The sequence below is a fragment of the Haemaphysalis longicornis genome, unplaced genomic scaffold, assembly GCF_048455015.1.
Source record: "Haemaphysalis longicornis isolate Haplotype H1 unplaced genomic scaffold, Haemaphysalis longicornis Haplotype H1 scaffold_6, whole genome shotgun sequence".
NCBI lineage: Eukaryota > Metazoa > Arthropoda > Arachnida > Ixodida > Ixodidae > Haemaphysalis > Haemaphysalis longicornis.
In genome coordinates, this window is record NW_027526407.1 from 169,705,497 (window position 1) to 169,717,496 (window position 12,000).

The 12,000-nt window shown below is 51.6% G+C and overlaps 2 protein-coding genes across 2 annotated transcripts; both read left to right on the forward strand.

The window, feature by feature from the left end:
• The first annotated feature begins 3,165 nt into the window (after window positions 1-3,165).
• LOC144142062 (uncharacterized) lies at window positions 3,166-7,860 on the forward strand. The gene is made up of 2 exons (XM_077673491.1): window positions 3,166-3,563; window positions 6,947-7,860. The coding sequence occupies exon 2, from the start codon at window positions 6,950-6,952 to the stop codon at window positions 7,484-7,486; it is 537 nt and encodes a 178-aa protein (XP_077529617.1). The 5' UTR covers window positions 3,166-3,563; window positions 6,947-6,949; the 3' UTR covers window positions 7,487-7,860.
• LOC144142061 (uncharacterized) lies at window positions 5,261-6,999 on the forward strand. Its single transcript, XM_077673490.1, has 3 exons — window positions 5,261-5,750; window positions 6,376-6,383; window positions 6,458-6,999. Exons 1-3 carry the CDS (start codon window positions 5,261-5,263, stop codon window positions 6,905-6,907), a joined length of 948 nt encoding a protein of 315 aa, XP_077529616.1. The 3' UTR covers window positions 6,908-6,999.
• Window positions 7,861-12,000: the final 4,140 nt, after the last annotated feature.

The following is a 12,000-nucleotide window of genomic DNA, read 5'->3' on the forward strand; positions in this document are numbered from 1 at the left end:
ACATCCACATAACGTACTTGGGTTTGGCTGCGTTTTTACATATATTTTGTGCGCTTTACGGTATTTGTTTTTGTGACACTCTCGATGGGACCAACGTCGATGGTCGAGTGGTGAAACACTCGTCTCGTAAGCGGGAGGTACCAGGTTCGACTCCTGGGCCGCCGGATACCCACCGGTTTCTTTAAAGGGTACAAGCGTCCCCGTACCGTAGCTTGTCTCGACGGTGGAATAAACGCTTGGAGCTTGACCACAAGCAGCCGTGGGAGGCGATGTGGGAGGTCCCTTGAACCCCTTCGCGCGGGGTAAGGAACCGCTGGGCACCCACCAGTCAAAGGGTACAAGCGCCCCCTGTACTAACCTGGCAGGGGATAAAGGGCCTTGGACCGCTCTACCACTGCGGCATACGTGGGAGGCTGCTGCTCCGCGACTTCAGCCGGTGGCCACCCACCAGTTTGAAAGTGGGAACAGGCGCCTAACTCGGGGGTTCCTAGAAACCGTAATACCACGCCGTACCGTATCATTTGGTTACAAGAAAGTGGTAGGTACTTCTGTACCGCTGGGTACCAACCAGTATAAAATTGGTACAAGCACCTCCTGAACAGGGGATCCAGTGCTTAAGAAGTTACACGACTTTGTCGAGAAATGCCCCAGTGGAAGGGTTCGTAACTTTTCACCGGAGCGGTGGCTCAGAGGTACAGCACTCGCCTCGTATGCGGAAGGTACTGGGTTCGAATCCTGGTACCGCCGGGCACCCACCGGTTTCTTTAATGGGTACACGCGTCCCTGGTCGAGTGCGGACCCTTGAAAGGGGAATCAACGCCTGGAAAGCTGCCTTTACCCGATCGAGGGGCCCCTGACCCTTGTCCATCTGGCGGGGCCCCCGGCCATCATGCCGCGTTGCGCCATTGCCGGGGGTGAAAGAGTTTGGCGGCATGTCCTGCCACAGGCGGTGGCGAGTTGAGCATCCACCGTGGCTGTGGAAGGCACCATGTGAATTCGTGTTCCTTGGTGGCGCCGGGCACCTACCGGTAAAATAGGTACAAGCGACTCCCCGGCCTGGCGCTCGGCCCTTGTGTGGGACTACAACGCTTGGGAAGTTCACCCGGCTTGCACGGGAAATCGCCCCTATGGAATGGGGGCGGCTGCAAAAACGCAGGAACTTTTTTTTATATAGCAATTGCTTCGCCTGTCATCAGCACCAAGAGGCAGCGCCTCTTTTTGAAAATGCCATGCAAGAAAGGAGCAGCAACAGCAACTTTCGCGGGGTACGTGGGAAGATAAGGCCCAAAATCTGTCGTGATTACACTTCCTTTCTTTTCTTTTCTTCTTTCTGTCTAACTGACTGGCGGTACCTGTTTGACAGCATTGCTTTACGAGGCGGTCGGGAGCACCGTCACGTGGTATTGCTCACATTTCGCGGGGTGTCTTTATAAGCTAGAATAAATGAGTGTGCAACAATTTTGTAGCTGAAACTACAGCAGTTAGATGCCTCTAGTAGATACCTACAAGCGTGGCCTCCGCGATCGGCTACCGGCGGCACGGCGCGCCGCCGGCAGCAAATCGCGGAGGCCACGCCTACAAGCTGTGGGGATTCTCCCCTGTGAGCGCCCACGTTAGGCCGTTTAAAACTGCCGCGCGCCACCTCTCCTGCCATCTGGGAATACACGGCAGAAAGACTGCGCGATGGAGGGGGGGCGTGGCACATCTTTGGGCACGCTAGATAAGGGCAGCGGTGCTTGGTAGCGGGGGGAGTTGCCGGCCGGGAGCGCCGCCGGTGACAAGAGAGAAGCCACCGCCGTCAGCCACCTCGAAGAAGACGCACGTCAGCAAGGCCCGCCGTTCGTCCCGCCGTACCGTAAGCCCTGGGACCCTGAAGTGCTTTTGTTATGTGCTTGGTTGATTGTATCCCCTGTTCCATTTATATTTCATTTTCCACTGCTTGAGTAAAGCGCAATTGTTCCTCTTGCAATGTTCTGTGCGTGATGTTTTGACGAGGCCGTTGCCTGAACCCCCCTCGGTAGGCAGAACTACCTACAGTGGCGCCCAACGTGTATTTAGGCTAGCACAGTCCTTTGTCAGCAAGACGCTTACGCACAGGAGCAAATCGCCACTAAAACTTTCGTGCATTTGTTTGCAAGCGGCAGCTGTTTCTGGAACTTAGCACTTCAGCCTAGCGAAATGTATTTTGCTGCTGAAAGCCGGGCATAATGTTGTTGCTCTTACGCCCGACTTCATTTCTTTTCAACGAGCCTGCGCACTACCCAGCTTTCTTTTCCGCGGCACCGAATGTCCAGTTTTCCGGCGAGCGCCGCAACTGATAAGCATTACCCGCAGTTGACTTTGTGCAGGTGCGTGCTCGATTTATACGGTGGCATCTTTGTAGCTCCTTCGCCCGAGTTCGTTGGTTCTCGGAGTTTCGTTGGCGTCCAGCAATGAAGTCCGCTGCCGACGGAAAGGAACTTCGTTCGGGAACAGTCGTCGGGGCCACGGCCCCCGACACCGCCTTCAGCGAAGCTCTCACCACAGTGGCCGGCTTATGTCAAGCTCTTACGCAACACCTGGGCACTCTACAAGACCCGGCGCCCCGTCTTCAGCCTGACATCCCAACCTACCGCGGCTATGACGACCGTCTGTCCGTCGCGGATTTCCTTGACAAGCTCGATGTCTACAAGGGCGCCGTCGGAGCGTCGGACACTCATATGCTAACCAGGGTATTGCCACTGGTTTTCCAAGGGCCTGCAGCCTGCTGTTGGCGCCTGCAGTCCCCGTTTGCGTCGTGGGCCACCTTTGTGGTAAGCTTTCGGACTGAGTTCCTTCCGCCTGGATACGAGACTCGCATTCTCCGTGAGTTAGATCTCAGGACGCAACACCCTAACGAAAGCCTGTGAGAGTATGTACGCGCTATGCAGGAACTATACAGGAGAGCGGCCCCAGAGACTACTTCAGCTGAGCAAGTTGCCCGTGTGTTACGGCAGTGCCATCCTCGGTTCCAGCCGTATTTGTAGGCTCAAACGTACGCGGATTTGAATGCAGTTGCTTCGAACGCGCGCGCTATTTAGGAGTGCCTGCTCGCCAAATTGCAGTGTGCACCACCGCCAACGCCGAGCCAATCCTTGGAGCCCAGCTGTGCCTGGAACGGGCCTGGTGCTTTCCAGTCGTGGGCGCCGCAGTCCGCGACACACCGGGCTTTGGATCCGGGCGAATTTGCACCAAGAAGGCGGCCGCAGAACCGATACCGTGACCGCACTCCAGCCAACGCGGGCTACGGGGCCGTGGGCCACCCGGTCCCAGCCAACGTGGGCTACGGGGCCGTGGGCCACCCGGTCCCAGCCAACGTGGGCTACGGGGCCGTGGGCCACCCGGTCCCAGCCAACGTGGGCTACGGGGCCGTGGGCCGCCCGGTCCCACACGAAGACGAGCCATCCGGCGGACGAATGTGGTACGGACGCAACCAGGCCCGTCAGCAGGGGCCCACCACCGAGGACAGATTTCCGCGTTCGGGAAACTTCACGTCCCGGCGTCGCTGAAGCCAGGCAGCGAGTCGCAGCGGGCCAACACACCTGGTAAATCTTTTCTTGTGCCTTCGGTGGATCGCATGCAGTATCCCCCCAAGCTAGTGTCACCAACCATTCCTGTCAAAGTGCTCGGCAAGATCGTAACTGCACTCCTTGATACCGGTTCCACAGTTTCCCTTATCGGCGATATGCTTTTCGAACACTGCAAGGCAAAGCGGGTAAAATTTCGCCATACCGAAGTTATGCTTAGGATGGCGTCGAGCGCGGCCGCGGAGAGCACAAACGCTGTTCGGTTACGCATATCGGTTAGCTCCCGCGCTAAGAGACAAAGGTTTTTGTATCTCAAGGGCTTGTCGGTTGCCATGATCCTAGGCACAGATTTTATCGCAGATGTTGCTATGCGGTTGGACATCAGAGCTGGCGTGTACTACCTCGGCGACGACCCAGGTTTTTTCCCGTTTGAGACCTCGGCGGGTCCACCGTTACTCTGCTGGTCTCGCGCTGCTTTGTCGACTGAAAGCCTGCCGGCAGACCTGTTACAGGAGCTGCAGAATTTCAAAGGAACGTCGTCTCAGCGCAAACAGCTCGAAGACCTCCTGCGCCAGTATGCGGACATGTTCACGGAAAAACCAGGAAAAACGGATGTCTTGCAGCATCGCATCGACACTGGGAACGCAAAACCATGGCGATGCAGCCCACGACCAATGAACGTCCCCAAGAGAGCGCTTTTCGACAAAGCCTTGGACGAGATGCTCGACACCGGCGTCATTCGTCCATCAAAGAGTCCTTGGGCGTTCCCCGTCGTCCCAGTCGGTAAGAAAGATGGATCTATGCGAATCTGTGTCGACTACCGAAAACTGAATGCCATGACGGAACGAGATGCCTATCCGTTCCCGTCGGTGACCGAAATAACGTATGCCGTGGCAGACGCGAAGTATTTCACGACCTTGGATTGTTCACGTGGCTATTTACAAATAGAAATGCACCCAGACGATGTACCGAAGACCGCGTTTACATGTCACCGAGGGTTGTTTGAATTCGTGCGTATGCCTTTCGGTCTAAGCAATAGCCCCAGTTCATATCAAAGGATGATGGACATTGTTCTGGGTGACGCGAAACACGAATTCGCTTTGTGTTATCTCGACGACGTCACTGTCTTTTCACGCTCGTTCGAGGAACATGTGGAACATTTGCAGATAGTGCTACAGCGCATGCGCGCAGCCGGGCTGACTATACATCCCGGCAAAGTACAGCTGGCCGGGGAAAAAATCAACTTACTCGGATTTGTTGTTGACAAGGGCGTTCTGCGACCAAATCCAGAGAAACTGCAAGCCATACTCCAATACCCGCCGCCGAGCGACGTCAAAAGCTTGCAACGGTTTCTTGGCATGATTGCGTTTTATCGCCAGTTCATTCCCCAGTGCGCGAACATCTCTGTACCGCTCAATGAACTACTTCGCAAAGGCAAGAAGTGGTGTTGGGCGTCCGAACAACAGACCGCTTTTCAAACCTTGCTGACAGCATTAGCAGAAAATGCGTCTTTGCAACTCCCTGACCTAAACAAGCCGTTTGTGGTACAAACAGACGCCAGTGAATTCGGCTTGGGGGCGGTACTTCTGCAAGAGTGGGATCAAGTGTTGAGACCAGTGGCTTTCGCCAGTCACACTCTGACGCCAGCTGAACGCAATTATTCCGTCACCGAAAAGGAATGCCTAGCGATTGTGTTCGCGCTGAAAAAATTTGACATGTTTCTAGACGGAGCATGCTTCACCATTCAGACTGACCACCAAGCTCTCTCCTGGCTTCATAGGCTTCAAAACCCAGCAGGACGACTCGCTCGTTGGGCACTCGCGCTGCAACGTTATGACTACTCCATCGAATACAAGAAAGGCACCACTAATACAGTTGCTGACGCGCTGTCACGCGCTCCCCTTATTACTGATACACAGGTGGAAAACGAAGAAAGTATGGTGGTTGCAGCAGTGCAGGCCCCCACGAACGACCGTTGGGGATCGTTGGTGAGCCAGCAGGACTTGGTTGCGGCACAGCGGAGCGATGGTCTATGTCGCAAAGTCATCGACAAGCTCTCGACAACAGACTCTCCAGAAGCTTCCCGGAACGACGAGGTTGACAGCTACTTGCTTGGAAATCATGGTATTCTGCTGCGATACATTCCCCAGGCAGACGACAAATCAACACAAACTCCTTTCCGAGTTGTCGTTCCCCGCAAGTTGCGTAAGTTGTTCATCGGCTACTACCATGACTTCGCTCTGGCGGGTCACTCGTCTGGGCAAAAAACCTATGAAAAGTTATGTCGCACAGCAACTTGGCCGGGAATGCGACAAGATGTACTTCGGTACGCTCGCTCCTGCCCCATATGCCAGAAGACCAAACCACGTGGAGGCCTGCCGCTTGGAACAATGACATCCGTCCATAGCACCTCGCCGTGGCAAATCGTTGCATGCGACGTGATGGGGCCGTTTCTTCGAAGTCCTCGAGGCAACCAGTTCTTGTTGGTAATTACAGACGACTTCTCAAAGTGGGTCGAGTTGTTTCCTTTGCGGAAGCTAACCTCTCAAAAGGTGTGGGAATGCCTCCTGGAAGTGTTCACGAGGTTTGGTTTCCCCTCGCAGTTAATCACGGACAACGCGACGTATTTCACCAGTAAGGTTTTCCGAGATTCTTGCCACGCCTTGGGAATACGTCACACCCGCACCTCGGCTTACCACCCGCAAGCGAACATTACGGAACGGGTCAACCGAAACCTTAAATCGATGCTCATTGCTCACACTGGCCGTCACAAGGACTGGGACAACAAGCTTTCCGAGATGGGCTTCGCAACGCGGACAACGATTAACAGATCTACCGGTTTCACGGCAGCGCAACTGAATTTTGGCAGAGACCTCAAGTTTCCTCTCGACAGTTCGCTCCAACCCACGCAGAATCGCACTGATAAATCCCCCGCGACATTCGCGGCTGACCTTCGCAAGCGGCTAACAGAGTCCGTCCGGGAGGCCCGCGAACATCTCGACATCTCCGGACTCGACCAGACGTCCCAGTACGACAAGCGCCGACGGGACGTACAATTTTCCATGGGTGATCTTGTGTTGAAGCGAACACATCCACTTAGTGATGCGTCGAAGGGCTTCACCGCCTCACTTGCACGCAGGTGGGATGGCCCGTACACCGTGGTGGGTAAGTCTAACCTGTCGTATGTGCTGAAAAACTCTTCCACAGGTGCATCGTATGGTCCGGTGCACGTGTCCGAACTAAAGAGGTATTTTTCGCGCGAGGATACAGCCAACGGGAATCAGCGAGAAGACTGCCGCGGAAAGCGCGCGACACATCAGTATTCCCCGTCACCACGATACAATCTGCGCATGCGTCACTAACTACTGGCTCATTTGTGTTTTCTTTGCTTTTGCCTGCAGAAGATGTCTCGGAACAGCAGTCGGGCCCACCCCTACCACCGTCGGCAACCCGAATGCTCGGCCCCGCCCCAGGGTTCACGGCGCCGCCCGTTCCCGCCACCGTACCGTCCAGCACGACCTACGGAAGAGGTGGCCACGTGGACGGTGCTGTCACCTTCGGGCCACCCGGTGGGCTGGCACTCTCGTCTCGAGTGGTCCGACCAGCCTCAAGTGCTCGTCGGCACGCCGCGCACCTCCGTCCCGGCCCCCTTTCAGGGGCTCACAATCGCAGAACGTCACCCGGTAGAACCACGGCCGGTATACACGCAGGAAGAACTGGCTGCGCTGTGTGAAGTGTGCCAAGTGCCGGAAATCAACTGGCGTCACCACCGTGCCGGGGCTCTCCACAGAGAACGTTCAAGAGCCTTGCGCGCCAACCGCCCGGAGGGCAACAACAGCCAGGACGCCCTGGAAGAAGCCTTGGCAATGTTGCGGCGGTTGCGCCCAGACCAGCGGCGCCAAGCAATGGACGCAATCCTGGACTCCGAGGACTGTGTGTAAACGAGTCTCGGACATTTTTTTTTCTCCCTTTTCTTTCGTTAATTTTTTTTCTGTCTCTCTTCGTGTAGCAAAGAACCAAGAACTTTTTTTTTTCCAAGGGGGGGGGGGAAGTGTGGGGATTCTCCCCTGTGAGCGCCCACGTTAGGCCGTTTCAAACTGCCGCGCGCCACCTCTCCTGCCATCTGGGAACACACGGCAGAAAGACTGCGCGATGGAGGGGGGGCGTGGCACATCTTTGGGCACGCTAGATAAGGGCAGCGGTGCTTGGTAGCGGGGGGAGTTGCCGGCCGGGAGCGCCGCCGGTGACAAGAGAGAAGCCACCGCCGTCAGCCACCTCGAAGAAGACGCACGTCAGCAAGGCCCGCCGTTCGTCCCGCCGCACCGTAAGCCCTGGGACCCTGAAGTGCTTTTGTTATGTGCTTGGTTGATTGTATCCCCTGTTCTATTTATATTTCATTTTCCACTGCTTGAGTAAAGCGCAATTGTTCCTCTTGCAATGTTCTGTGCGTGATGTTTTGACGAGGCCGTTGCCTGAACCCCCCTCGGTAGGCAGAACTACCTACAAAGCATAGAGTTTAATACTATTATATACTAGAGGGAAATCTGGCGCCACTGTCTATGGGAACCGCGCTTCGGCGAGCGTTCTGTCATGTACCGGGCAGGCACGTTCCACTTGTCCTTGGCATGGCTCATGAACAGGCTGAAAAGTTGTTTGGCTGAAAAAAAAGCACAATGTTACGACAGAAGGTTCATTTAATTTAATTTATTAATAAAATTGAGCCTACAGAAAAGAATAATTTGTTAGTGATCATGTAGAAGCGTCATTAACAATGTAAAGAAAAAAATGTTGCCCTTTTTTGTTGATTTTGGCTTCGATACAAAAAAGAAGCAATATGCCTAGCTAAGCCACGTCGGTGAGGAACGTCGCTAGCTGCAATGGCGCCACCCCCAGCGGCCCGCGACTGCAGCGACAGATTTCCCTATAGTGTATAATAGTACAAAACTGTGTACCTACAAGTGCCACATTGACACTACCCTGATTAGCAGTGTACGTGTTAAGTGAGAATATTTTTACAAATTATAATGATGTCTCTTTACACAAAATACTGTCTTATTCTGCGCAGTAAAGCAAGCAAATATGCTCTAGGATTTCATCAAATAACTTAAATGCTGCTTTTTAAATCTTGATGCTTTATAGCTTGACTGATTGATAGAAAGCCATCGACAAAGCTGAACCAACGAATGCTTTCCCCAGCAGTCGTCGTACGTGGGTGTTAAAGTGGTACCCTTAATTGTCGCAAGGGATCGACCCTAATGGCGCACTTAAAAATCCCCGAAACCACTCAGCCGAATAACTTCCTCCTTTAGCAGAGCACTGATGGCTGGCTTGTTTCTCATTATGTCCCGTCATCGCCGCGAACAGTTTAGAGGAGCTTGCTGGCTTCCTTTTTTTGCACAGTGCGGATAAATATTCCCGCATTTTTCTCTGCGTGGTCGGGCTTCTCAATATCGGGCATTCTTAGCTTAAACCTTGTTTAAGCTAAGCTTAAACCTTGTTTATGCAAACTTTGGAGCAGTTGTAGAATATTTTCACACGAGAGTTAAAATGCAGCCTTCCGAGCTCGTGTTGGAGTTAGGAGGCCGGGTGAAGTCATAACTTAGTTTTTTTTTTCTTTTGGACCACTTGTGGCTCTCGTGATCAATCAATCAATCAATCAATCAATCAATCAATCAATCAATCAATCAATCAATCGTTTATTAACGTGCCCAGGAACAGCCGGAGGGCCTTTCTGCTGGCGCACGAAGAAAAAAGAAAGAAAAAACAGGCAATGTAAGATAGATGCCCACACCACACAGGTAGTGCAATTAAAGGACAGCGATACTGACACACACACACACGAATTACACACAGTCGTACACCAGAATATACATGCACCCTCGGAAAACACAAACACACACATACACACAAAAGCAAGTACAGTGCCTTGCAGTAAGGCATGTGACATCACGCCAGTGGTCGTCATACACAGATAATTTCAAAAATATACATAAATGTTAAAGTTTCGTTGCACGGAAACGGAGTGAATCAAGATAGCTTATATGTAAGAAAAGGAGCATAGAAGGAATATATATGTAAAGAAAACCAGACATGGAATAAGGGGAATATATAAAACAGAAAGTATTGTGTTGTCATCACATCATGCTCAAATGACCTTGTGTGAACAGAGAATAAAAAAGGTCACTTACATGACAAGCTCACAGACGTGTTTGTGGAACTGTGTGGAGGAATTATTAAATATGTCTAAATATTCGTTGTACTGATTGTACGTACACTGGAGGCGAAACAAGGGGCACAAGCCACGCAGACAGCTCGGATTAAAGAATGTGTCGTGTCTTCTGGTGGATTTTTGCGGCACATGGAGTGCAACATGTTGCAGCATTTCACCACAAGACACTGGGCCGTGAATGATTTTGTATAGGAAAAAAAGATCAGCCTTAATACGTCTGGAGTGTAAGCACTCTAGTATCGGTACAGAGAATGACCCAAAATTGTTATGGCTAGCGAAGCGATGATTGAAGATAGAGATAAACTTTTTCTGGACACTTTCAATATGCATACAGAGTGTTTTGCATTCGCTATTCCATACCACAGAAGCATACTCGAGGTGCGGACGACAAATAGTCGTGTACAGCTTGAGAAAAGAGCCCGGCTCCTTGAACTCCTTTGATAAGCGACATATAACGCCAAGAGATCGGAGGGCCCGCCCAGTGACCTCCCGGATGTGCGGGGAGAAGCTCAATTTACTGTCGAAATTAACACCAAGATCCTTAACCTCCCCAACACGTGGTAGTGCTTCACCGTTAATGCTATAGAAAAACAATATACTGTCAGTTGTCCTAGTGTAGGTCATTACCTTAGTTTTTGATGTATTGATAAGGAGTTTGTTGCGTGAGCACCAATCTGAAAAAGACGTGATCGCTCGCTGGAGAGCGGAACAGCTTGCGGTGTTTGAAACAGCCTTAAATATTTTGACATCATCAGCATATAGGAGAAAGTGACGATCATAAATTACTGAGTAAACATCATTTATAAAAATTGAAAAGAGAAGTGGCCCCAGAACAGATCCCTGAGGGACACCACTTGTGGCCTCGTAGGAGACGGAAGACTGCCCGTTTGCATGCACGAAGCATGACCTATCCGATAAATAATTACATAAAAGGGATGTGATGGATGGTTGTAAATCGAGGTGACACAGCTTTCTAAATAATATATCATGGCAGACGACATCAAAGGCCTTGCTCAAATCGAAGTAGACGACATCGAGTTGTCCTCTTCCCTGCACAGCTTCCGAAGCATGCAGCATAAAATTTACAAGATTAGTGGTGGTCGATTTCCCAGCGAGAAAGCCGTGTTGCTGAGGTAATAATATAGTTTTTACGCTGAAAGAGAGTAGTGTATGTAGTACCCTGACTTAAATATAGGAACAACCCGCGCAGTCTTCCAACGAGTAGGGAACTTACCGGTATTGAGTGACGTTCGAAATATTCGCGCCAAGACCGGAACAAGAAGATCCCCAAACGCCTTCAGTACTGCCGAAGGAATGCCATCAGGGCCGCACGAAAATGAGGGCTTAACTCGCTTTAGAGCTCTTGATACAAGACTTTCCGAAATAAAACATTCTGAGCTTTTATCATACCCCGGAGACACTTGAGGGGGGCAGGCTGCACTTTTCTTGCCGAATACTGAACTGAATTGTTGAGCAAAAGCATTAGGAACGTCAGGAATGCTGTCACCCCTCTTGTCAATGAGGTTAATATCTCCAGGGTTGTTTTTGGAAGTTTGTGCACGTACATGACCCCAGAAAGCTTTAGCATTGCGCGGCGCATCGGCTTCAACCGTGGCAATATAACTAGACCTATCGCGCTTAAGCAGATTTTTACAATGCGACCTGAGTTGACGAAACTCGCTCTGCCACCTCTCTTGGCTAGTATTTTTTGCTTGTTTGTGAGCTCGATTCTTTCTACCAAGGGCCTTTCTTAGTTCAGATGAAAACCAATCCGGATAATTGCTACTTTTTCTAGTTTTTTTGGGTGCAAATCTGCTTAAGCCATCGTGAAGTACTTCGGTGAAAAAATCTGTCATTTCGTCTGCGTCATTGAGAGTGTCCAATGGTGACCAATCCGTCTCAGCAAGGAAGTGAAACAAGCCAATATAGTCCCCACGAGCGAACTTGTAACCACGGACGCCTGGTGGGTTGACGGGATGACTGTGGTGGGCAAGGGATACGTTAGAAATTGAAATGAGTAAGGGGGGGGGGTGAAACCTGTCTGGTTTTACGAGGTCAATATAACTACGCGACACCTCAACGTGTTCCATGTTAGTAAAAAACAAGTCCAAAACGTTTCCACACCGATTCCTAATGAAGTTGCATTGCTGTAACGAAGTGAAAGAAATAAAATCTAGCAAAATTTCACACTTCTGTGATATCGGATGGGACGCCCGATCAACCAAC

Excerpts from the sequence above, each read along its gene's own strand:
- LOC144142061 (XM_077673490.1), top strand. The coding sequence starts at position 5,261 with ATGTTTCTAGACGGAGCATGCTTCACCATTCAGACTGACCACCAAGCT.
- LOC144142062 (XM_077673491.1), top strand. The coding sequence starts at position 6,950 with ATGTCTCGGAACAGCAGTCGGGCCCACCCCTACCACCGTCGGCAACCC.